This window comes from Rosa chinensis, chromosome 6 (assembly GCF_002994745.2).
Source record: "Rosa chinensis cultivar Old Blush chromosome 6, RchiOBHm-V2, whole genome shotgun sequence".
Taxonomy (NCBI): domain Eukaryota; kingdom Viridiplantae; phylum Streptophyta; class Magnoliopsida; order Rosales; family Rosaceae; genus Rosa; species Rosa chinensis.
Window position 1 is genome coordinate 12,785,033 of NC_037093.1, and position 22,371 is coordinate 12,807,403.

The 22,371-nt window shown below is 39.9% G+C and overlaps 2 protein-coding genes across 3 annotated transcripts; both read right to left on the reverse strand.

Moving 5' to 3' along the window:
• Positions 1 to 3,854: 3,854 nt before the first annotated feature.
• Positions 3,855 to 6,870, reverse strand: LOC112172587 (putative F-box protein At1g49610). 2 transcript variants are annotated; one of them, XR_005801459.1, is made up of 3 exons: positions 5,660 to 6,870; positions 4,783 to 5,142; positions 3,855 to 4,429 (listed from the first exon to the last, which is right to left on the reverse strand). XR_005801459.1 is itself a non-coding variant. In XM_040508135.1 (2 exons), exons 1-2 carry the CDS (start codon positions 6,791 to 6,793, stop codon positions 4,861 to 4,863), a joined length of 1,416 nt encoding a protein of 471 aa, XP_040364069.1. In that variant the 5' UTR covers positions 6,794 to 6,870; the 3' UTR covers positions 4,465 to 4,860. The 2 variants fall into 2 exon arrangements, 1 of the variants encoding a protein (XP_040364069.1); XM_040508135.1 differs by lacking the exon at positions 3,855 to 4,429 and having other exon boundaries at positions 4,465 to 5,142.
• A 3,771-nt stretch (positions 6,871 to 10,641) lies between these two features.
• LOC112172588 (F-box/FBD/LRR-repeat protein At4g26340) lies at positions 10,642 to 12,854 on the reverse strand. The gene is made up of 2 exons (XM_024309990.2): positions 11,647 to 12,854; positions 10,642 to 11,129 (listed from the first exon to the last, which is right to left on the reverse strand). Exons 1-2 carry the CDS (start codon positions 12,778 to 12,780, stop codon positions 10,848 to 10,850), a joined length of 1,416 nt encoding a protein of 471 aa, XP_024165758.1. The 5' UTR covers positions 12,781 to 12,854; the 3' UTR covers positions 10,642 to 10,847.
• Between the last annotated feature and the right edge of the window lie 9,517 nt (positions 12,855 to 22,371).

Here is a 22,371-nt window from a genome sequence, read left to right on the forward strand (position 1 = left end):
CCATAGCTAACTTTGTATCCACCCACCGATTATCCGAATCCCATGCTTCTTTTGTGAATCAAATATCCTCTGTATGTGTTCCCAGTAAAGTGCAGGATGCTCTCAAGGATCCCAAATGGTCTCAAGTGATGAATGAAGAGATGGAGGCATTGGAGAAGAATAATACTTGGGAGTTGGTGCCACCTCCACAAGGAAAGAGAGTTGTTGGATGTAGATGGGTGTACACTATCAAACACAATGCAGATGGTTTAGTGAACAGGTATAAAGCAAGACTTGTTGCAAAGGGATATGGCGTGGATTATGAGGAGACCTTTGCTCCAGTAGCAAAGATTAATACTGTTCGAGTGTTGATGTCTCTAGCAGCTAATCTAGATTGGCCTTTGCAACAGTTTGATGTGAAGAATGTCTTTTTACATGGAGAGCTATCTGAAGAAGTCTATATGGATCTACCACCAGGATATGAGGCAAGCACAGGAGGTAGATTTGTGTGTAAGTTAAATAAGTCCTTGTATGGACTCAAACTATCACCACGAGCTTGGTTTGGAAGATTCTCTCAAGCTATGCGTCGTTTTGAGTACAAGCAGAGCAACTCTGACCATACATTATTTCTGAAATGCTGTGAAGGTAAATTAACTGCCTTGATTATTTATGTTGATGATATGATAATTACTGGTGATAATTCAGAGGAGGTTGAAAGATTAAAAGATCTACTTGCATTAGACTTTGAGATGAAAGATCTTGGTTCTTTTAAATAATTTTTAGGGATTGAGGTCGCCAGAGGGAGTTCAGGAATTTTCTTGTACCAGAGAAAATATGTGCTTGATTTGTTGACAGAGACAGGAATGCTAGGATGTAGACCTGCTGATACTCCTATTGAGCATAATCATAAACTGGTTGAGTACCCTAATCAAACTCCTACAGAGAAGGCTCGCTATCAGAGGTTAGTTGGCAGATTAATCTATCTCTCACATACTTGGCCAGACATTGCATATGCAGTTAGTGTTGTGAGTCAATTCATGCATAATCCAAGTGAAACTCATATGGAAGCTGTGATCCATATTCTGAGGTATTTAAAGTCTGCACCTGGAAAAGACTTGATGTTTTCAAAGCATAATCATCTGGATATTAGTGGTTATACAGATGCAGACTGGGCAGGTTGTGTTACGGATAGAAAATCTACTTCTGGTTACTTCACTTTTGTAGGTGGTAATCTTGTTACTTGGAGAAGTAAGAAACAAAAGGTTGCGGCTAGGTCAAGTGCTGAAGCAAAGTATAGAGGTATGGCTCATGGAGTTTGTGAATTACTTTGGTTGAGAAATTTACTTCGTGATTTGGGATTTAAACCCGAACGAGCCATGAATTTGTATTGTGATAATAAGGCAGCGGTGGATATTGCTCACAACCCAGTTCAACATGACAGAACTAAGCATGTTGAGGTTGACAGACATTTCATTAAAGAGAAGCTCGATGCTAAGCTTATCTCTTTTCCTTTTGTCCACTTAAAAGAACAGTTAGCTTATGTTCTCACGAAGGCAGTATCGAGTAAGACATTTCGATCATGACTCACTTGACAAGTTGGGCATTCGTGATCTGTATGCGCCAACTTGAGGGGGAGTGTTGGCGTGAGTCATACTTACCTTATTTATGTAGATATTCTGTAATATTCCATGATATGTAATATCTGTAGTATTATTAGGTTTACTACTTGCCTTAGGAGTAGTACTTGTCTTATTAGGCACAATTGTAATTTGTATATAATTTCTTTTTGTAAGGTGAATGAGATATCTGAGTTATTCAGTCAAAATTATCTCTTGTTTTTCGTTATATTTGACTTTTAAGTGTCTGTAGATTCTGGCTTTTTGGCTGGTTATCTAATCCAATGAACCCTTACTTCAAAAAAAAAAAAAGTATGTGATTTATTACCAACAAGTTCCTGCATTACATTTTCTAAGTGCTTGCAAATCCGAAACATTTAATGTTATGATAGAAGCATAAATCAATTTATGAGGTTTTCTAAAAGATATCTTAAGCGCTTATCTTAATTCTAATAGATATGATAAGACAAGCACCAAAAACTGTATAACTACAACATGCAAAAAAGTAATGCGAGTGACGAGGAAATTTTTGCTAGGCTGTGTACTTCAATAATCAATCCTAGATAATAATTCTGACGAAATGTCTATATCAATAGTTTATAGACTCCACTTATCACCGTCGTCATTAGATGGTGAAAATCCCAAGTTGCTACGCTCCGAAATTCTTCGAGATCACTTTTTAGAGCGGAGAAAAGCCAGACTCTATGAATCTATCACACGAGAGACAGCTTCTGGATCCGGTTTAATAACAAACCCTAAGAGCACTGATAAAGCAAAACGTAAGTATTAGGTAATTTAGGTTGTGCAGTAGTTCCATCAGTTCTGTCTTTAAGCATGTTTTGGCTCTCCCATTTCCGAGTTTAGTAGTTAATTAAGCTTTCTCTGTAGCGTATAGGACACCAAGTGCAACTATTTTAATTTTTTAACTGCAACTGTTTTGCTTTCTTGTTACCTTGAGTTGTGTCAAGGCTTTCTCCTATATTGACAAGAAAGAGTTGGGCAACAAATCGAGATGCATAAGTTAAAACTCATCTATCTACCTTGTCAGCAACACCGATGAAAAACAGGAACTTGGCCAAATGAGCTCTTACGACCAACAAACGGAATCATGAAACAACTCTTGTTTTCATATATACCGTCAACTCATACAGTAATAGAGGGAACATGGAGTCATGGAGACCAAGGAGAACACCGCGCAAGGGGTTCAGTTCAATGCACAAACCAAGTATTGATGGATTGTAGAAGTAATAAGAGCGTAAACCGAACGAGCTTAACAAAGTTGGAAACGAGTGCACACACATGTAACCCACAGAGCTTATAGGAGTACGATTATAACGTAGTTATCTATAGTTTTATACATATATCACCCAAACAGCTCTTTTTTTTTTACATGGAAAGCAAACCCAATGTGTCAAAGTATTTAGTTGCCTGTGAAACGCGATCATAATGCCCCATTGGGAAGTGAACTAAGGTTACAGAACTGTCTAACAAGTTACCCAACCGATGCTTCAATAACGATGGAGGAGAAGAGTCAATATCTAGGATTCTCAATGATCGAACAGAAGTCAGGACAAGATTAAATGAAAATAGAAAAATAATGATATCAATTTTAGTTGAGCTTCTTGAGCTTGTCGTGATTCTTGGCGAGCATTGAGTCCAAAATACTTTGGTCCATCTCCAGGACTGATTCTGAAACCAGGTTTTCGTGCAATGGTGCCATGTCTACCCGTGTTCTTATTATGGGAGAGAAAGAAGAGCCTGTTAGCCAGCTGAAAATGAGGTTGTTTAGTGTCTTCTTGTCCTTCCAATGCAAATTGGTAACAGTCCCGCAGAGTTGGGCAGTCTCTGAGTTAAGCTTTCTCCGTGCTTTGCTTCAGGGAAGAGGCACCTGAAATCTAAATATATGACTTGAGCTTCACTGACCCGACATCCGAGCTTGGTCTTGTTAGACCCTTATAAACCAGAGAAAATCTAATGTAAAAGACTAGAAGTAAACCGAAAGTCGAGTGGTGAAAGCTTACATTCCCTGATTTCCCTTTCATGCTAAGGTACCGGTAACTGTGTTCAACATCGGTGACAAGTTAAATGGCAAGAGTGCTTACCCTCCAAAACGAGATATACAATGATCAAGAGACAAAAGATTCAAGTGGATGAACGTTTTAGCAAAACAATGATCAACAAGTTTTGAGAGGCTTTGGGGAAACGAAAGCCATAGTGCTAACCATGAGGTGTCGAGAGAATAATGCAAGCCACATATAATTTACGTCGATCATATTTGCATTTAATAGAAAATTAGTTGTGTAAGTTAACAACTTATCATTTGCATCAATAAAGCAATAAAAATCACTGACAATTGCAGAGGTGGATTCTAATGTCTAACTTCCACAGGTCGACGTAAAAGCAATCTCCTGGACAACCATCTACTCTTTCCATCCACCATATAATAGAGCTTGAAGATCAATTGCACCATGAACTTAGTCAGCAATGCATTTGATTCTTGAGTTTCAACAACACAACTACAGTAATAAACTGCTAGCCAGTTGATTTGAGACAGTTCTCTGAGGGCAGAAAATGATTCCACGACAAAATATAATGAAAGATCTTTTATGTTTAAGAAATTCATGTTCGAAACAGACGTGAGGATGCCTCAAAATCCTTTTGAAATTCATGAAACTGACAAGGATGCTGATGATATGTATCAACTTGTGGAAGCTGCACCATTCTGACAGGAATGCAAAAAGACTGAGATTCAAAAGCATGAAATTTCAATTTGCTGAGCTTTCCAATTAATGAAGTCCAAGAGTTAAACACTGGAACTTGAACTTTCAACCGCCCTGGGAAGTAAACAAAACATGAGCTCAATGGCAAATATAAAATGGAAAAGGCATCCCAACATTAATCTCAAAAAGTTTAAGACATGCAAGGGAGGGACTCTCACTCAAGCAGTACATTTCATTGTCAACAGTCAAGACTAGGTGGCAGTTAATTGATTACCTTTAAGCATGTGAATGCTGGAGTATAAAAACTTGTTTATTACACTAATAAGATAAAAGAAGTATGTAGGAGCACTGCAACAATCTTAATTTTTTTAATTTTTATAGGAACTAAAACAATCTTCATAGGCAGAGTATAGCTTCAAGTGATCATTTTCCGTAAATAACTCTACTGATAAAATATCAAACTCTACCTTTGTCCGAATTTCTGAATGATGGAAATCACCACTCTCTCACAGTCCCCATATCCCCAAAAACATTTGCTTTACTATTTAGTCTTCGTTGTGGTCATCAACGTCGTCGTCATTGTCATCATCATCATTGTCGTCGTCGTCGTCGTCATCATAGTCATCATCATCCTCATCCTCATCATAATCATAATCATTATTATCTAGAAATGGTAGAATCTCAGCAGATGGTGCCATCCAAATCAATGAAGGTCTCAAACAATATTCTCTGTCCCCCAATGGAGCATAAAAGTATAGCTGCAGCTGCTTAATACTAGGTAATGGGGAAGACCATTCCATTCTCCGATGTTCTGGTATTATGACACCCTACAGGCCATTGACAACAAACTATTAAAGATAGAAATCACAAGAAATATGTAATTGCACATTGCACTCTTCAATTATAACTTTGTTTTAAGAGAATCCAATTTATAAATGCACACATTAACCAACAACAAGCAACATTTTAACTAATCAGAGTCCTATAGCAGCATACATGTTCTGTCTTGGGTCAGATATGGTAATTTGAAGGTTTTGGGATCCTCCCTAGCTTTCGCAGAATTTCAAACACCAACTGAATCAAATCAGAACATCTTTTCAATATCAAATTCCTTTCTAAGCTCCGGTTTCTTTGCTAACTTAACTGGCTAAGGCTAAGCCAACAAACCAAAAACACTTCTACTTTGAGTAAGCTAGAGTCCAGATTCATTAAGTTTCAAAGGATGAGGAATTCAAGCAAATGGGTTAAAAGTAAAAGTTACGACTATGTGGAATGTTAGAAATAAGAGGCTACGAACTATAAGCAGCAACAAAAGAATTGAAAAAGAGATTTTATATATATTACCTCAGCATCCTCAATATGTAGCTTCACTTTTTTGGAGCAATTGAAACTTTCAAGAAAATCTCTCATAGCAGAATAATATTCAATGGGCCATGAGGTCTCCCAAACTCTGATTGTAGCCTTTAATAACTTTGATGGAGCATCCACAAAATGGACCTTGGCCTTCAGATATCCGCTAAACTCAAAAGACTCTAGATTTGGAGTGTGAAACGAGTTCTCCATAGTTTCTAGGCATGTATGCAACAGAAGCTGTTTCAACCCCTCACAAGAGACGTCCACATGTTTCAAGTTATCACATTCCCACAAGTACATAGTCTTATGGTAAGGACAGGTACAATCCGAATAGAATGTAAAAGACTCGAGATTCTTAGCCGTAACTTCGAAATTCATAGAATGGCAATGCATAATTTCCAAGGATTTGAGACTGTAACTCGAAATTTCAAGCTCCATGGTGGAGTAGCCAAGCTTACATTTCTTAATTGACAATTGCTCCATGCTAGGACACCCCGAAATTATTCTGGGGATGGTCCAAATGGCCCTGTCCTCCTGATCGTCGAAAACTTCCAACCCTGTGAGTGACATGGTTTTCAGTAAGGGTAGGCTAACAGGACCATCAATTCCAGAACTTGCATACACTCTCACATTCTCCAAATTCAGACTAGTTAAAGATTTCAGAGTTAAAACGCTATGCGCTAGGAGGTAGTACCTATTCTCACCCAAATTTCGAAGATCTAACTCTTTGACACACCTCTCGATTGCAAAATCAACCCATTCATCTACCAAAACGCCGGCGTATCGAAGGTTGGCTCGAATCCCCAACTTGTCCAAGAGCCTCTGATCCCTGCATCGTCTGAGAGAATAGTGCAAGAAGCTGAGGAAACGTCCAGGTTCGATATAGAGTTCGCAATTGATCGGATCGGCCTCGTCGAGATCGATTACTGGGAACGAAGGCCACAGGGCTGCCCATTGCTTCGAGACGGTGTTCGCCTGGGCCGCTAGATTGATCGGAAGCAAGGACAGGATTTTTTCGATGACGTTGTCAGGTAAGTAAGGAATTGTGGTGGCGTCGGAGGTTGCGGCGGTTTGGCGGTTCCGATCATTCTCTGAGCTCTTTAGGGTTTTGAACTGTCTGCTCATTTCTGAGTGTTTTCGGCGGAGGTGGTGAAATGACGACGATATTGGCAGAGGTCTCGGGTTTATATAGGAAATGGGAAATTATTAATTCTACTACGTTTTTCCAACAATTCTAAGCTTTGTCGAATTTTTTTTGGCCGTAAAGATTATATGCAAGGTTTTGATTGCTTTGAAATTCGACACTTTTATCGTGAAGTAAATAGTGTAGATAATAGATTTGCTCACTTTGCTAGCGTAGGTGATTATATTGATCTCTGTTTAGAGGAGCCTCCTGCATTCTTGCAGGATGTGCTCTATATGTAATGCTTATGTAATTACTTCGAATTCAGATATTACATCACCTAGTATAATAATGTGTAATAGCGTGGGGATGAGTCTTTCAGCTTGACTGGGTTCCAAACTCAGCTATTCAAAAATATAAAAACATTTTATACTTGCACTTCTTTATTTATTTACGAAAATGAATTTACACATATTTATCGAATTCATGAGATTAAATCGTTTGAGCAATATATTGTCATGCTTTTATGGCTTAAATATATAGAAAATTTATAGCGTATAAGAGTTATCAAAACCTATATATTCCATACATTAGCGGGTCGACCCCCATCAAAACGAGTGATTCAATTTTTTCTCCGGCCCTACGCTACCTCCGTCATGGAATTGGTCCCAAAAGGACTGTCTAGTCCCGTCTAGTCACTATCCAAGATCCACCACCCCCCATAACATCTCACGGCGGTTTATCGAAGAGGAGAACCAAAACGGGTTCTTCCTCCTCCAGCCACCTCGAGCTCCACCACTACTTGGGTTATGTTCCTCTCTTCCTTGCAATTCCAAGCCCACCAACCATACACAACAAATCAATATGTGGAGGGAAAAAACATAATTGGAAAATTTTGGCCAAAATCCTTTCGAGATAAATTCCTCTTTCGTTGTTCATATTTTGATGTAGAACCCGACTGCGTTATATTTGGACTAGGCTCCAATTATGAAAGTTATAGACAAGGTGGAGAAGAACCCAACACCACCGGTTTTTTTCTTTTTGGCGGTGGCAGTGTATATACATTGTATGTATACTGAATAATTTTTTAAAATTCATAGACTTGGTTGTACTGAATAAATGACTAAGAAATAATCATTAAAAAAACATCTCAAGTAGAAGAATAACGTTAGGTGAAATACCTTTTCGGGTATCACTTTCAACCTATTTTATATGGCAACTGATGTAGCACAAAGCCCAACCTATTAGAGACTTTTAGATGCTACATGAGGTGTGATGCATGTAGTACTAAAAAAAGTGATTCATTTATCATTATTGCATGTAGAACTATATTACTTAAAAAACAGTCCAAGACAACATGAGACATTGCTTGAAGCCTTGAACTTCTAACGAGCCTTCCACGAGCATAGTTATTCCCAAACCATGCAAAACTGCTACTATACATCTTAACCTCTCCCTTTCACGAGCATAGTTGTTCTCAAATCATGCAAAACTACTACCTATTACATCTTTACCCTCTCCCTTTCACGAGCATAGTTGTTCTCAAATCATGCAAAACTACTACCTATTACATCTTTACCCTCTCCCTTTCACGAGCATAGTTGTTCTCAAATCATGCAAAACTACTACCTATTACATCTTTACCCTCTCCTATTGGGTCTAGGAAAAGAACAGAGCTAGAGTGTCCAGCGGGAATTCCACCTGCTAAAGAGATTTGGCGTGTGGGTGTTCAATATATATTGGTTTACAAGGATAATCAAGGAGCTGCAGGTATTTTTATCATCAATGACCAGGGTTTGCCTATTTCAGTATCCTCAAGAAAGTTAAGTCCTTCAAATGTTTTGGTTCACAAGCAATTGCTCTCAGAGTTGTTCTGCAAGTTGCTGTTCTTCATGGTTTTTCTGGAATCAAAGTGGAAGGGGATTCGCAAACGCTTATTGACTGTATCAACAACAAATAAGAGTACTTGTCCATGACATCAAACATTTGGCACCTCACTTCCAGAAAATTGAATTCAGGCATGTCTAGAGAGAAGCACATTTTATTGCGGATGTTTTAGCCGATCTAGGGCGAGAATCAGGGTCTTCCTCTCAATGCCCTTAATGCCATCAATTTCGATTTTCAAGGAATAGGTTGTATTAGGGGTTGTTTGTAATATTTTTTCTTTCATCAGAAAAAAAAAAATACAAAGCAATAAGCTTACTGACAATTGAAAAGGTGGATTCTAATGTTTACCATCCATAGGTTGAGGTAAAAGCAATCTCTTGGACAATAAGCAATTCTTTCCATCCACCATAGAATAGAGCTTGAAGATAAATTGTACCATGCTCTTAGTCAGCGATATGTGTGATTCTTAAGTTTCAACTTATTAGTTAACACAACTACAGTATGTTGGATTTGTATCAATGAATTGAAAATATGCGTCCACAATATATAAATAATTACAGCAATAATTTATACAATAGTATATGGATTACAATACACAACATGTATCTGAGAAAAAGGAATCGTAATTGCAAGAAAACTGACTTGTGATTCGATAGAGGCTTGCAGATTGGCAATGTCCTTTAGACAGAATTTCACCCCTACTCAGTGCTTGTAGTTCGTTAGGCTTCTGTCCACCAGGATACAACTATCGATAATGCAAGAGCCTAGCACCAGACCTTGGATTCTAGCGAACGTACTCAGTGTTTTTTCTCTCTGAAGGAAAGGAAGGAAATACGTTGTTGTCTTATTTGGAGAGGAAGGCATGTTGGGTTTATATAAAGTTTGAGACACCACTTCAGTTTATATTGAAGAGGAAAGTTGTTTAGACTTATCTTTCAATAACCTCTTTAGTTCAAACTCAAAAGGTAAGTTGATCCCAAGTGGTCTGGGGTTCGACCCTCTCCCAAGGTACCCACCTAGCAATTGCTAGAGTTTCCAGTTCCCCAAATGTTGTGGGGTCAGGCGGGGGACCTAGGGATTAGTCGGGTCAAAGACTCGGATACCCTAGTCTCAAAAAAAAAAAAAAAAAAAGGTAAGTTGATCAGACTTGTCCTTTTGATTTCAAATTACAAAACTGAATTCTATTCAAACTCTAATATAACTGACTTAGATATCCAACAATGTTATATCCAGCAGCGTTTGGAAATCTCCTTGAGCTAAATCCGAGTGAGAAGAAATCTCTTTGAGGAAGATTCAAGTGAGGTGAAATCTCCTCCAGTCAGATCTTGGAGAGGTAATATCCCTTTGAGACGAAGAAATCTCTTCTAGACAGATCTTGGAAAGGTACTTCCCCTTGAGACGGATCCGAGTGAGGAAGAAAATCTTAGACGGTTCCCTTTGAGACAGATCTCTATTCAAACTCCAACACAATAATGAATTGCTAGTCAGTGGAGAGTTGAGAGGGGTCTGCGTGTAGAAAATTGATTCCATGGAAAAATATAATGAAGAGTGAGAGGGTTGGACCACCTAAAGCAGCAGATTGTGCAAAGGCAGTGGTGTTTGTGAAGTTCTTGAAAGTGTTTTATAATGTAACATAAGAGTGTTAGTGCCACGAAACACCCTACCTCACCAAAAACTTTCCATGATATTGTTTCAATCCATGCCGAGATTGAAGATTTGTTTTGTCAACTGTGGATAGCCATGATGCTACGCAAAAGATCCTCTTTCAGATGACACTTAAGATGAGGGCCAAGTACCAAAAATACTTTGGACAGCTTGAGGACATTAACCAACTCTTGTTGGTTGCTTTGGTTTTGTATCCAAGGTATAAGATTAGGGTTTAGGGTTTAGGTGGCAGGTTTAAGCATGTGAATGCTGGAGTATAAAAACTTGTTTATTACACTAATAAGATAAAAGAAGTATGTAAGAGCACTGCAACAATCTTAATTTTTTTATTTTTATAGGAACTAAAACAATCTTTATAGGCACAGAGTATAGCTTCAAGTGATCATTTTCCGTAAATAACTCTACTGATAGAATATCAAACTCTACCTTTGTCCGAATTTCTGAATGATGGAAATCACCACTCTCTCACAGTCCCCATATCCCCAAAAACATTTGCTTTACTATTTAGTCTTCGTTGTGGTCATCAACGTCGTCGTTGTCGTCGTCGTCATCATCATCATCATCATCATAGTCATCATCATCCTCATCCTCATCATCATCATCATAATCATAATCATTATTATCTAGAAATGGTAGAATCTCAGCAGATGGTGCCATCCAAATCAATGAAGGTCTCAAACAATATTCTCTGTCCCCCAATGGAGCATAAAAGTATAGCTGCAGCTGCTTAATACTAGGTAATGGGGAAGACCATTCCATTCTCCGATGTTCTGGTATTATGACACCCTACAAGCCATTGACAACAAACTATTAAAGATGGAAATCACAAGAAATATGTAATTGCACATTGCACTCTTCAATTATAACTTCGTTTTAAGAGAATCCAATTTATAAATGCACACATTATCCAACAAAAAGCAACATTTTAACTAATCTGAGTCCTATAGCAGCATACATGTTCTGTCTTGGGTCAGATATGGTAATTTGAAGGTTTTGGGATCCTCCCTAGCTTTCGCAGAATTTCAAACACCAACTGAATCAAATCAGAACATCTTTTCAATATCAAATTCCTTTCTAACCTCCGGTTTCTTTACTAACTTAACTGGCTAAGGCTAAGCCAACAAGCCAAAAACACTTCTACTTTGAGTAAGCTAGAGTCCAGATTCATTAAGTTTCAAAGGATGAGGAATTCAAGCAAATGGGTTAAAATTAAAAGTTACGACTATGTGGAATGTTAGAAATAAGAGGCTACGAACTATAAGCAGCAACAAAAGAACTGAAAAAGAGATCTTATATATATTACCTCAGCATCCTCAATATGTAGCTTCACTTTTTTGGAGCAATTGAAACTTTCAAGAAAATCTCTCATAGCAGAATAATATTCAATGGGCCATGAGGTCTCCCAAACTCTGATTGTAGCCTTCAATAACTTTGATGGAGCATCCACAAAATGGACCTTGGCCTTCAGATATCCGCTAAACTCAAAAGACTCTAGATTTGGAGTGTGAAACGAGTTCTCCATAGTTTCTAGGCATGTATGCAACAGAAGCTGTTTCAACCCCTCACAAGAGATGTCCACATGTTTCAAGTTATCACACTCCCACAAGTACATAGTCTTATGGTAAGGACAGGTGCAATCCGAATAGAATGTAAAAGACTCGAGATTCTGGGCGGTAACCACCAAATGCATACAATGGCAATGCATAATTTCCAAGGATTTGAGACTGTAACTTGAAATTTCAAGATCCATGGTAGAGTAGCCAAGCTTACATTTCTTAATAGACAATTGCTCCATGCTAGGACACCCCGAAATTAAGCTGGGGACGGCGCAAATGGCCCAGTCCTCCTCATCGTCGAAAAATTCCAACTCTGTGAGTGACATGGTTTTCAATAAGGGTAGACAAACTGGACCGTTAAGTCCAGAACTTGCATAAACTCTCACATTCTCCAAATTCAGACTGGTTAAAGATTTCAAAGTTAAAACGGCATGAGCTATCAGGAACTCACAATTCTCACCCAAATTTCGAAGATCTAACTCTTTAACACACCTATCAATTGCAAAATCAATCCACTCTGTTACCAACACGTAGGCGTATCGAAGGTTGGCTCGAATCCTCAACTTGTCCAAGAGCCTCTGATCCCCGCATCGTCTGACAGAATGGTGCAAGAAGCTGAGGAAACGTCCAGGTTCGATATAGAGTTCGCAATTGATCGGATCGGCCTCGTCGAGATCGATTACTGGGAACGAAGGCCACAGGGCTGCCCATTGCTTCGAGACGGTGTTCGCCTGGCCCGCTAGATTGATCGGAAGGAAGGACAGGATTTTTTCGATGACGTTGTCAGGTAAGTAAGGAATTGTGGTGGCGTTGCTGGTTGAGGCGGTTTGGCGGTTCCGATCATTCTCTGTGCTTATTAGGGTTTTGATCCGTCTGCTCATTTTTGAGTGTTTTCGGAGGAGGTGGTGAAATGCCGACCGTATTGGCAGAGGTCGGATTTGATGACTTTTTAATCAAGAGTTTTGAAGATCTAATTTTTAATTATATTACGGCAAAATAACTATCATTAAGAAAATTTTCTTTTAAATTGCTAATCGTTAAAGTATTGAATTAGGTAATTCTAGTTATACCTCCTAATTTACTATTTAGACCTCCCCTAATTTTTGTAAAATTTTAAATCTGTTTTAGGGAATCAGAAATTGAGAGAAATTCGCTGTGTGTTCTCATTGATAATAGGGGACTCTATATATAGAGGATTACAATGCATAGAGTTAGAATCATACAAGGAAAGATAATCTTTAAATTCTTCTAATTGAACTCTATTACCACTAGGTCAAGCAACCTAGAGTTTAGATTAAACACAAATAGATATATTCTTAAACACTCCCCATTGTGTTGTCCAAATGCGGTGCTTCTCTCGTTGCCTCGTTAAAAACCTTGCCGAGTAACAAAAACCCAGTGGGACAAAAATAACCTCGGTCGAAGGGGGAAAAGAGCACAACACACCCTTCACGATTCGAGACAAACATGTAGACATCTCCCCCTAATGTCTGTGCCTCCCCCTGATGACAACGATCATGGGAGTTCAGATAATTTCCGCAAGCCAATTCTTGCCACATGTTTATCGAACGTGGATTTGGGCAATGACTTAGTAAACAAGTCTGCCATATTTTCCTCAAATTGAACTTAATTCACTTTGATCTTGAGGAGAGTCTATTGTTGCTGATTATGCTTGGTGTTGTCGCTTTTGATGTAGCCTAGCTTCATTTGCTCAAAACAAGCAGCATTATCCTAAATGCTCGTAGGCTCATCTGTGGTAGACTTCAAACCACAATTGCTTCGAACATGTGTAATTATTGATCCAATCCATATACATTCACGAACCACTTTGTGAAGAGCAATGATCTCTTCATTGTTCGAAGATATAGGGACTAGGGTCTATTCTGTAGACCTCCAAGATGTCTCGGCCTTTTCCCATGGTGAACACTTGACCGGATTGGGAATGACCTTTGTGTGGGTTAGAGAGATACCCAACATCAGCAAAACCTTCCAAAACACATGTTGTTTTAGGATGGGGATAGTGGACGCAGGCCAGTGTTGGCGGCGTACCTGGTGTGTGATGGGTCCGAATCCATCATCTCTTTGTAGGGATAAAACAAGCCCATATCAATCATACATCTCAAATATCGAAAGATATTTTTTACACCAATCCAATGGCGTCGCGTTGGACAAAACTATATCTAGCTAACAAGTTTACAACATATGAGATGTCCGGTCTTGTGCATTAGGATAAGTACAATAATGCGCCTATTGTACTAAGTAAGGCACTTCTGCCTCTAGTGCATCTTCGTCATCATCCTTTCGACGAAAATGATCCTTTTCAGGATCAAGACTATGGACGATCATGGAGGTGCTTGAAGGCTTGACCTTGTCAAAATGCCTAAGCATCTATCGAGTTCTAAACCGAGACATAATCGTGTTCTCCCAAAATCCTTCATCTCAAACTTCGGATTTCAAGTGTTCAGCGGTTTCCCTTAACTCTTTAAGGACTTTTAATGAAGATCATGTCCAACATGAACCGCTATAGAATCCGAAACTTGTAATGGAAACGCGTGGGCATATCCCCTCCCAATCAAGTAGTCATTTTAGCGAGCGTTTCAACCTCTTTGTAAACACGCTCTGTGGTCTAGAGCCTCTTGACTTGGGTAAATGAAGTTCACCATGAACCTTCATGTATATTCCGTATCTAGATCCCCATAGAGATATGTAGTGACCACATTTGTAAGCTGCATGTTCAGTTATTCGGAAACTACCAAACTGGCAAGGTAGTGGAGTGCAATGACATCCATTACGAGAGAATATGTCTCATCGTAGTCGATTTAAGGGCATTTTGTGAGAAGCCTTGCGCCATAAGGCGAGATTACCATATCTTTTTCTCACTACGCTTTCTAACGAAGACCCATTAGTCAACAGGTTTTATGTTAGGATGTGTTGGCATCTCTAGCTCGAAAACCTTCCTCTTCGTTAGAGAATCCATCTTAACCTGGATCGCATCTTTCCATTTAGGCCAAATTTCTCTACGTTGGCATTCATTAATCAACGGAGCGTGGTTCGATATCATTAGACTCAACAAACTCATGGGCAATGAAATGCGCAACTACATCATCAATTATGATGGAGTTTCTATCCCACGTCTCATGTACACTAGTGTAAGTTTCATAGAGCTCTATATTCTCAGGAATAGGTTTTGACGTTGAAGCGTCCCCAACGATAACCATAACCCGAAAGATACTCATGAGACGGATTTTGAGTGCTTATGATCCAAGGATTGGTTTGTACCAAGGTATCCTTCGAACCCACGGGCTTCCCACGCATCCTAGCTGGGGCCATGGCCTATTAACGCCAGAGTGCCACTCTCTTTGGCGTTGGCGCCATACTCACCTCCATGTGGGGTGGCGCTACGTCCTCTCGTAGGGACGTCCTTCCTTGCAGGTTTGTTTGCAGCATATTTGTGTGATCACAGGGATCGAGATGAGACATAGTGGGGACAGGCCACGACAATTTCTGTCATTCCTGCTGAACATCCGTGTTCTTATCTCCCCCTAACGACGGGAAGACTGTCTCATCAAAGTGACAACCCGCAAATCTAGTGGTAAGGAGATCGCCTTCCAAGGACATTAAGTGGCAGACGATTGTTAGAGTCTCAAATCCAACGTAGTTGCCCATCCGTCTGTAAGGACCCATCATAGAGTGCTGTGGCAGCAAAATTGGCACATAAATAGCTCACTCAAATATGCGTAAGTACAATATTTGTACCCAGTACTCACTAGCTGTAACGCAGAGGTACATTGAGTGGCGATGGGTCGTAGACGAATTAGCACAGCTATATGCGATATTACATTACCCCAAGCGGATATAAGGAGATTGGTGCGCATTACCAATGTCCTGACTATCATCGTAGTCATTTCCGCAAGACCATTTAGGTGTGTACATGGGAATGTGATGTCCAACATCAAGCCCATTGCAATATCCATCGAAAGTCTTTCGATGTAAACTCCCTAGCATAGTCAAATCCAATTGATTGAATAGGATGATCTGGGGAGTGAGCCCGTTGTCATATGATATGTGCTAGGAGTGTAGCAGAAGCAGCATTTATAGGTGGACAAAAGCACAACACGTGACCAGCGTGTTTGCGTGTCAACCAACATCATGAAATATTTAAGCGTCCGCAAGTTGGTTGAAACAATCCACAAAATCCCTACAGATTCTTTGTACGGATTCTTTGTAAGAACAGAATGAGTATTGTCATATCCTTTACATATGACGGTCTCAGTCCTAATTCCCTAAGGAACTGGCTTTGGAAAACGAGCGAGAGACCTTAGAAGCAACCATTGAGTATTTTGGTTAATTCTAAGCGTCTAAAACGCTATTTGAAGCAAGTTGGTGATTACAGCATCACCTGGGGCGCCATCACCATGATGGACACCATCCATGGCATCATGGATAAGGACTGCGCTAGCCCTAGGCTGGTGGTGGACGGAGGCAGTGCCCTAGGCAGCAGCGTCGGTCACACTTAGTCCAGGAATCAACTTTTGATTCATGCTTCATTTTGCTCGAGAGAAAGGATGTCCATGTGAAGTCTTTGCAAACGGATCATCATATCATGACGAGGATGATCTATCCTGTCGTGACAAAGCCAATATGTGTCTAAATCCAAGAGATCTTCTCTCATAACTTTTATTGGATTAATGGCTCGAATAGTGACATAGAGTCCACTAGAGAGGCACATAAATTTCTCTAAGATGCGTCTTTATTTGCAATCATTAAAGAAAATCTCAAAGGAACTCATTTCCATTCGCTACATGCATTTTCGCATGGAGTTAGTTGGCTATTCATAGGGTACGATTTGCCCTAAGAGCGTAGAGAGTTTCTGTGACAGCTGTAAGCAAGGTGCCATTTGGCAAGTGGAACTTGGGCTATTCCATGTCCTTGAATTAATACTGATGGCCCAGCCATTGTAGTCACAAAGTCATAAGTTCAGAAACAAAATTGAGTCATAATGAAAAGAACTCGAAATTTTATTCATAAGCCAACAAAGTACATCATTGTCTCTTAACCATTAGGAGAATCTAATCCAAATGCTAGCTAATGCAAAACAATGGTAGTCGTCTAACTTCTTTCGGTAATTCCAAAATAAATGTGACCAGGTGAGTAGAGAGATGTCGGTGGAGCAAGGCTCGCTTAAGTACCACTAATCTCAGAACCTTCCTATACATCACACTTACTTTAGGTGAGCCTACTGGCATTTACTACACAGTATATGGCAATCGCCTACATCTCTTGGAAAATAAAAAAGACTTAATCAAAATCGCCAGCTTCTGGGTCTTGATCCTTGTAGTCTTCCATCCTTAGATCGAGATCGCCATCTTGATCTTCTTGTTCCATGTAATTTGCTTCCCTTGCTTCAAGATACGTCTTGTATGCGTTTACAACATTCTGTGGTGCTGTCCATGTTTTGGCCCAATGTTCAGTTGATCCACATCAAAAACAAATATCATTATGGTCAGGCTTCCTTGATCGAGGCGCCATTGGGACGCGATTTGGACGACCTATGCTCTTGGTGGCGTTACCACCATGGTCGGAGGCTCCGCCCCTCTCTCTCTCTTCACACGTTGACCTCCACGGTTCCGTGCACGCCTCTCTAAGCGATTTCCTTCCTCTTCAGGGCGAACATATGGACCAGAATGTCCAGAATTGTCCCTACTCTTAGGGTTTCGCTCCTTGCATCCTCTATTGGGGGCGCAACTATAGTTAGACTCCGAAATAGGCTTAGTTCCCACGGGTCTAGCATTATAGTTCTTCACAAGAATATTGTCGTTCTTTTCAGCTACGTTCATGGTGTCAATGAGCTCATGAAACCTTGTGATACGTCCTGCATTTACATCAATCCGATAATTCTTTGAAATCATCAGTGCAGAGACGGGGAAGGTAGAGAGAGTTTTCTCGATCAACATCGTATCAGTTATGGCTTGGCCACAAAACTCCATCAGAGACTTGATACGAAGAGCTTCCGAGTTATAATCAAGCACAGACTTGAAATCACAAAAGCGGAGGCTATGCCATCGCACTTCTAAATCAGGAAGCAGGGAGTCACGAACGTTGCCAAATCGCTGCTCAAGTTCTACCCATAGCTTTCTTGGGTCTTCCTCATTGAAGTATTCATTTTGGAGCGCATCATTCATGTGCCTTGTCATGAGAATTATGGCTTTAGCTTGTTTTGCTTCAAAAGAAGTGGCTTGCTCAATGGAGAGCACGTTCTGATTAGGCTCTTGGATGGCTTCCAGAAGTCCATCAGCCTTAAGATGTTGGCACACATCTCGGACCCACCTATGGTATCCAGCGCCAGTTGTCTCTAGTGGAACAAAGTTCAACTTGTTCAGGTAACTCATCCTGAAAAACAACACAAGATTAGGGTTAGTTTCGGAGCGAAAAAGGCTACCACGAAAAACTATTAAATTTCTGAGCGTAGTCGCTTCTAAGAAATTAGGAATTTTCTGAGCGTAGTCGCTTCCAAGAAAATCTGATTCCAAGAGGGGTTTTGGATTAGATCGAAACAACGATGTATGTGGTCGATGGTTTTCTTCTCAACAAACTCTAAGTTTGAAGGACTCTATAAGCTCCAAGCTTGGAGTGAGCACGAACCCCCACAGTTCGGCTTTTGGTCTCCCCTATGTAAAAGAAAGGGGGGTAGAAGAAGGGATGTTGGAAGTCCCGGAGAAAAGAAGAAGAAAAGAAAGAAAATTTCAAAAACGGGAACTTTTAGAAAAAATTACCTTAAAAAGTGATCGGAAAACTTGACCGAAAAGTTGGCCAGAAAAATGTCGCTGGAAAAGTCGCAGGAAAGTGGTTGACCGGTGTTGACCAGAGGGTTGACCGGTGTGGACTGACCGTTGACCCGGGGTGCTGACGTGGCAGATCAGAGCTGACGTGGCAGTGCGGCGCTGACGTGGTAGATCGATGCTGATGTGGCAGGTCTGATTGGATGCTGACGTGTGCTGACTGTGTGCCTGCGTGGACGCTAACGTGGCAGCTAACGTCAGTGGGCCGCATTGCTGGGCTTCTTCTACTTCTGGGCTTCAGGGCAGTCCCTTGCTTCTGGGCCGAGTCTTCTTCTTGATTCTGGGCTTTTTGGTTGGGCTTGACGTAGGGCTGACTGAAGCAAGGGTTAGGATGACCAGGTAAGCTGCAGGCGGTTCAAGATGGAACAGCTTCTGGTTGCCGGTTTGAGGTCCTTCTGGCGGTTCCGGTAAAAGTTTTTCCGTTTTTGGTAATCTGGGATCAGGTTGCAACTTCTGGTGGAGTATGGCTGCAGGAGGCTGGGAGGAAAGCTTTGAACTGGGCAGAGGGACTTTCGCTACTTCTGGTGGCCGGTTCGGTGGTTTTTCGGCCGGTCCTGGGGGTGGGGCCGCCGGTTCTGGACTCGTGGAGTTGAGATCTTCAAGGTGGGCGGCGGTGGTTTCTGGGATTTGAAGGCTATGAATTTAGGATTTCAGGGTTAGGGCTTCGTGCTGATAACGTGTTTTAGGAAATCAGAAATTGAAAGAAATTCGCTGTGTGTTCTCATTGATAATAGGGGACTCCATATATAGAGGATTACAATGCATACAGTTAGAATCATACAAGGAAAGATAATCTCTAGATTCTTCTAATTGAACCCTATTACCACTAGGTCAAGCAACCTAGAGTTTGGATTAAACACAAATAGAGATATCCTTAAACAAAATCATATTTAACCCCTTCTCGTCTTCTCTCTCTGAACAACAGAATCTCCCAACCATGTCAATTTTCCCCAAATGCAAGTCGATCTTTTTTTTTTTTTTTTTTACTGCCAAAGAGATTTATCATCAAGCTTCATTCTTGTTCAAGCTATACATAACTAGCAATGGCTTCAATAAGCATTGAAGCTTGATCTCAAATCTAAGCACAGCAACTCAAGTAATTGGCTGGGTTGATGTTTATATGGAAGTAAAACACTCAAAGATGGTTGAGTTGAGATTGAAAGCTTGCCAAACAAAACAAAAACCTATACTTCATACCAAACCACCATGACGTATATTGTGATAGTTCTTCCTTAATCCTTGTGCAAAAGTATAATTACAAAGGAGAAAAACTAAATTGGGTTATTTTTTCAATTGGGAAAGCTTAGTTCCCTCGCTTGAAATGAGTAGAAGTTCTTTAATTGAGCTATATATCAACTGGGTCTCGTTGTTTATAATTGGGCAAGCTTCGTTGGTTAGTTTGCTGTAGAAAAGAGAGGCTTAGGTACTTTCATACATTGCCAACAACAGCTACTGAAAATATGGTATGGACTTATGGGTGAAGCAAAACTAAAGGATCGGGAATGGTGGAGTCGACCTCGGGTATGCTTCTAATAGGTGATTTCATTTCTTTTTCTTAAGAGAGGGTAAAATGGAAACTAAATTGACAGGACCCGCCTCAAATTTCACTCTGAAATCCGAAGTGGCCTTGCAAGACCCACCTTAGAAGAAATTCTATCAAAAATTTAGTGAAACTTCCCTTAAAAATTGACTACCCAAAACTTGTAGAAAGACATTTACACTTCAAAATCATCCATCCTTATTCTCCTTGAGCCACCATGCTCCCCCAAAACTCAACATCTCCCATTTCACAATTACAAATCTCAACCGAATAACATTCATCCCACAGGTTATCAAAGCAATTCTAATATAAAAAGGTAAACAAGGAAAACATGGATAAAATTGATACGCGGAAGCTGTGCTGTTCGCTATGCCTCAACTCCACGTACGCCCGACCTCAACTATTCTAGCCTGCAAACTGGGCATTTAAAAGTTGAAACCGAAGAGCCTAGGGGAAAAGTATTGAAAAACACGTTAGTGTAAGTGGACAAAAATAAATAATTAAGATGATTTAAATGTAGCAAACTTGAATACTTTCCCACTTATTTAAATTTATAAAACCTCGATGCATACAACGTTTATAAAACATATTTCTTTAAACTCAAAATCTTGTGAAAACATATACTAGCCCCGCTGGTTAAGGGAAATCAGACTAGGCCCCGCTAGTCAAGTGATAATAGGATATGGGGAAGAGATATCACCATACGGGTAAAGGAGCCCCTTAGGCTCTACCTACCCTCGACTGAAACCCACACATAGATTGTGTGAGGAGGAGAACTAATAACCTCGACTACCACTCACGTGAGGAGGTGAATTCTCGACTGCCACTCATAAACAAAAAGTAAGTGAGGATGAGACACTAATCGAATGACCCGAGTATGGTGAGGAAAAACAATCGAAAACCAATAAATCCATAAAGCTTTCCCAATATCTCACGAGAAAACAATAAGTATGTTCTAGTGACGTGGCCCCGCAGGCCAAAATATTCTCAAATTCAAAACCAAACCCGGAAATTAGTACGAGCACAAATTTCTTCGGAAAATCTCATTTCCCAAAATATTCCAGAATATCTCAAAATTGACTACTAAATATAATATGTAATATGGAAATCATCTCGGTAAAATAAATTGTCAAAAAATCACGTAAATCATATTTCCAAAATAATAATCATATATTCCAAAACCAATTCCGAATCTCTCTTGAAATCTTAAGAATTGATCATTAATTATAATAAAAAATTTTAGAAATTACCACGGAATAATAATAAGGAAAATATCACATAAATCAAAATTCTCAAATCGAGCATGATGAATCTTAATTCAAAAGTTCAAACCAAAAAATCAATTAATAATCCAAACCAAATTAAAATGCTCGATAATTAAATTGATAAATCAATAAAATCAAAATTTGCCGAAATTAATTTGCATGCATCAATTAAAATCAAAAGTCCATTCACAGTACTATTTAGGCGATCACGCGTACGAGTTCCTTCGTCGAGCAATAGCTCAGTACGTCGCCCTGTACATAAATATAATTCGTGAATAACGATTCGGCAATTAAATACAATTCTAATATCTTATCCTCCTAAATCAAACTTCCAAATTCTTTTCCAATTTAATCCAACTTCACCCCTAATACCAACTCATTAGTTTAAAGGTTCTAGGGAAAAACCGAGAGATATTCGACGGTCGGATTCTCGTAATTCAATGATCGACATCCCAAACTACGGAACTACACAATCGATACAAAACTCCTTCAATTTCCACCAAACTTCACATACAAGCTCCACAACATTTATAAGATTTAATTGGGCTAAAACAGGAATTAAAAACCCTACCCTACTCGCCTCCAGGCGCCACCCTGGCGGCCACCTCACCTCCGGCCACCAAATTCCATGTACAACAGCATCTCAACAAGCCCAACACTTTTCTAAACTACAACAAGTTCCAAATTTACCTTAAACCACTTGAAATCGGCCGGTGAAGAAAACCCAGAAAATTCCTCAAACCCTAGGATCGAAAATTATTGGAGCTAGAAACTTGAGGGGGAATGTTCCATGGCTCGAGGCGCTCCTATTGCACTTGGTTTCATTGT

Bases quoted from the DNA above. Each gene is read 5' to 3' on its own strand.
- LOC112172587 (XM_040508135.1), bottom strand. From the start codon at position 6,793: ATGAGCAGACAGTTCAAAACCCTAAAGAGCTCAGAGAATGATCGGAAC. The intron at 5,143-5,659 runs GTAATATATATA...AATGGCCTGTAG, and splicing joins TACATATTGAGGATGCTGAG to GGTGTCATAATACCAGAACA.
- LOC112172588 (XM_024309990.2), bottom strand. From the start codon at position 12,780: ATGAGCAGACGGATCAAAACCCTAATAAGCACAGAGAATGATCGGAAC. The intron at 11,130-11,646 runs GTAATATATATA...AATGGCTTGTAG, and splicing joins TACATATTGAGGATGCTGAG to GGTGTCATAATACCAGAACA.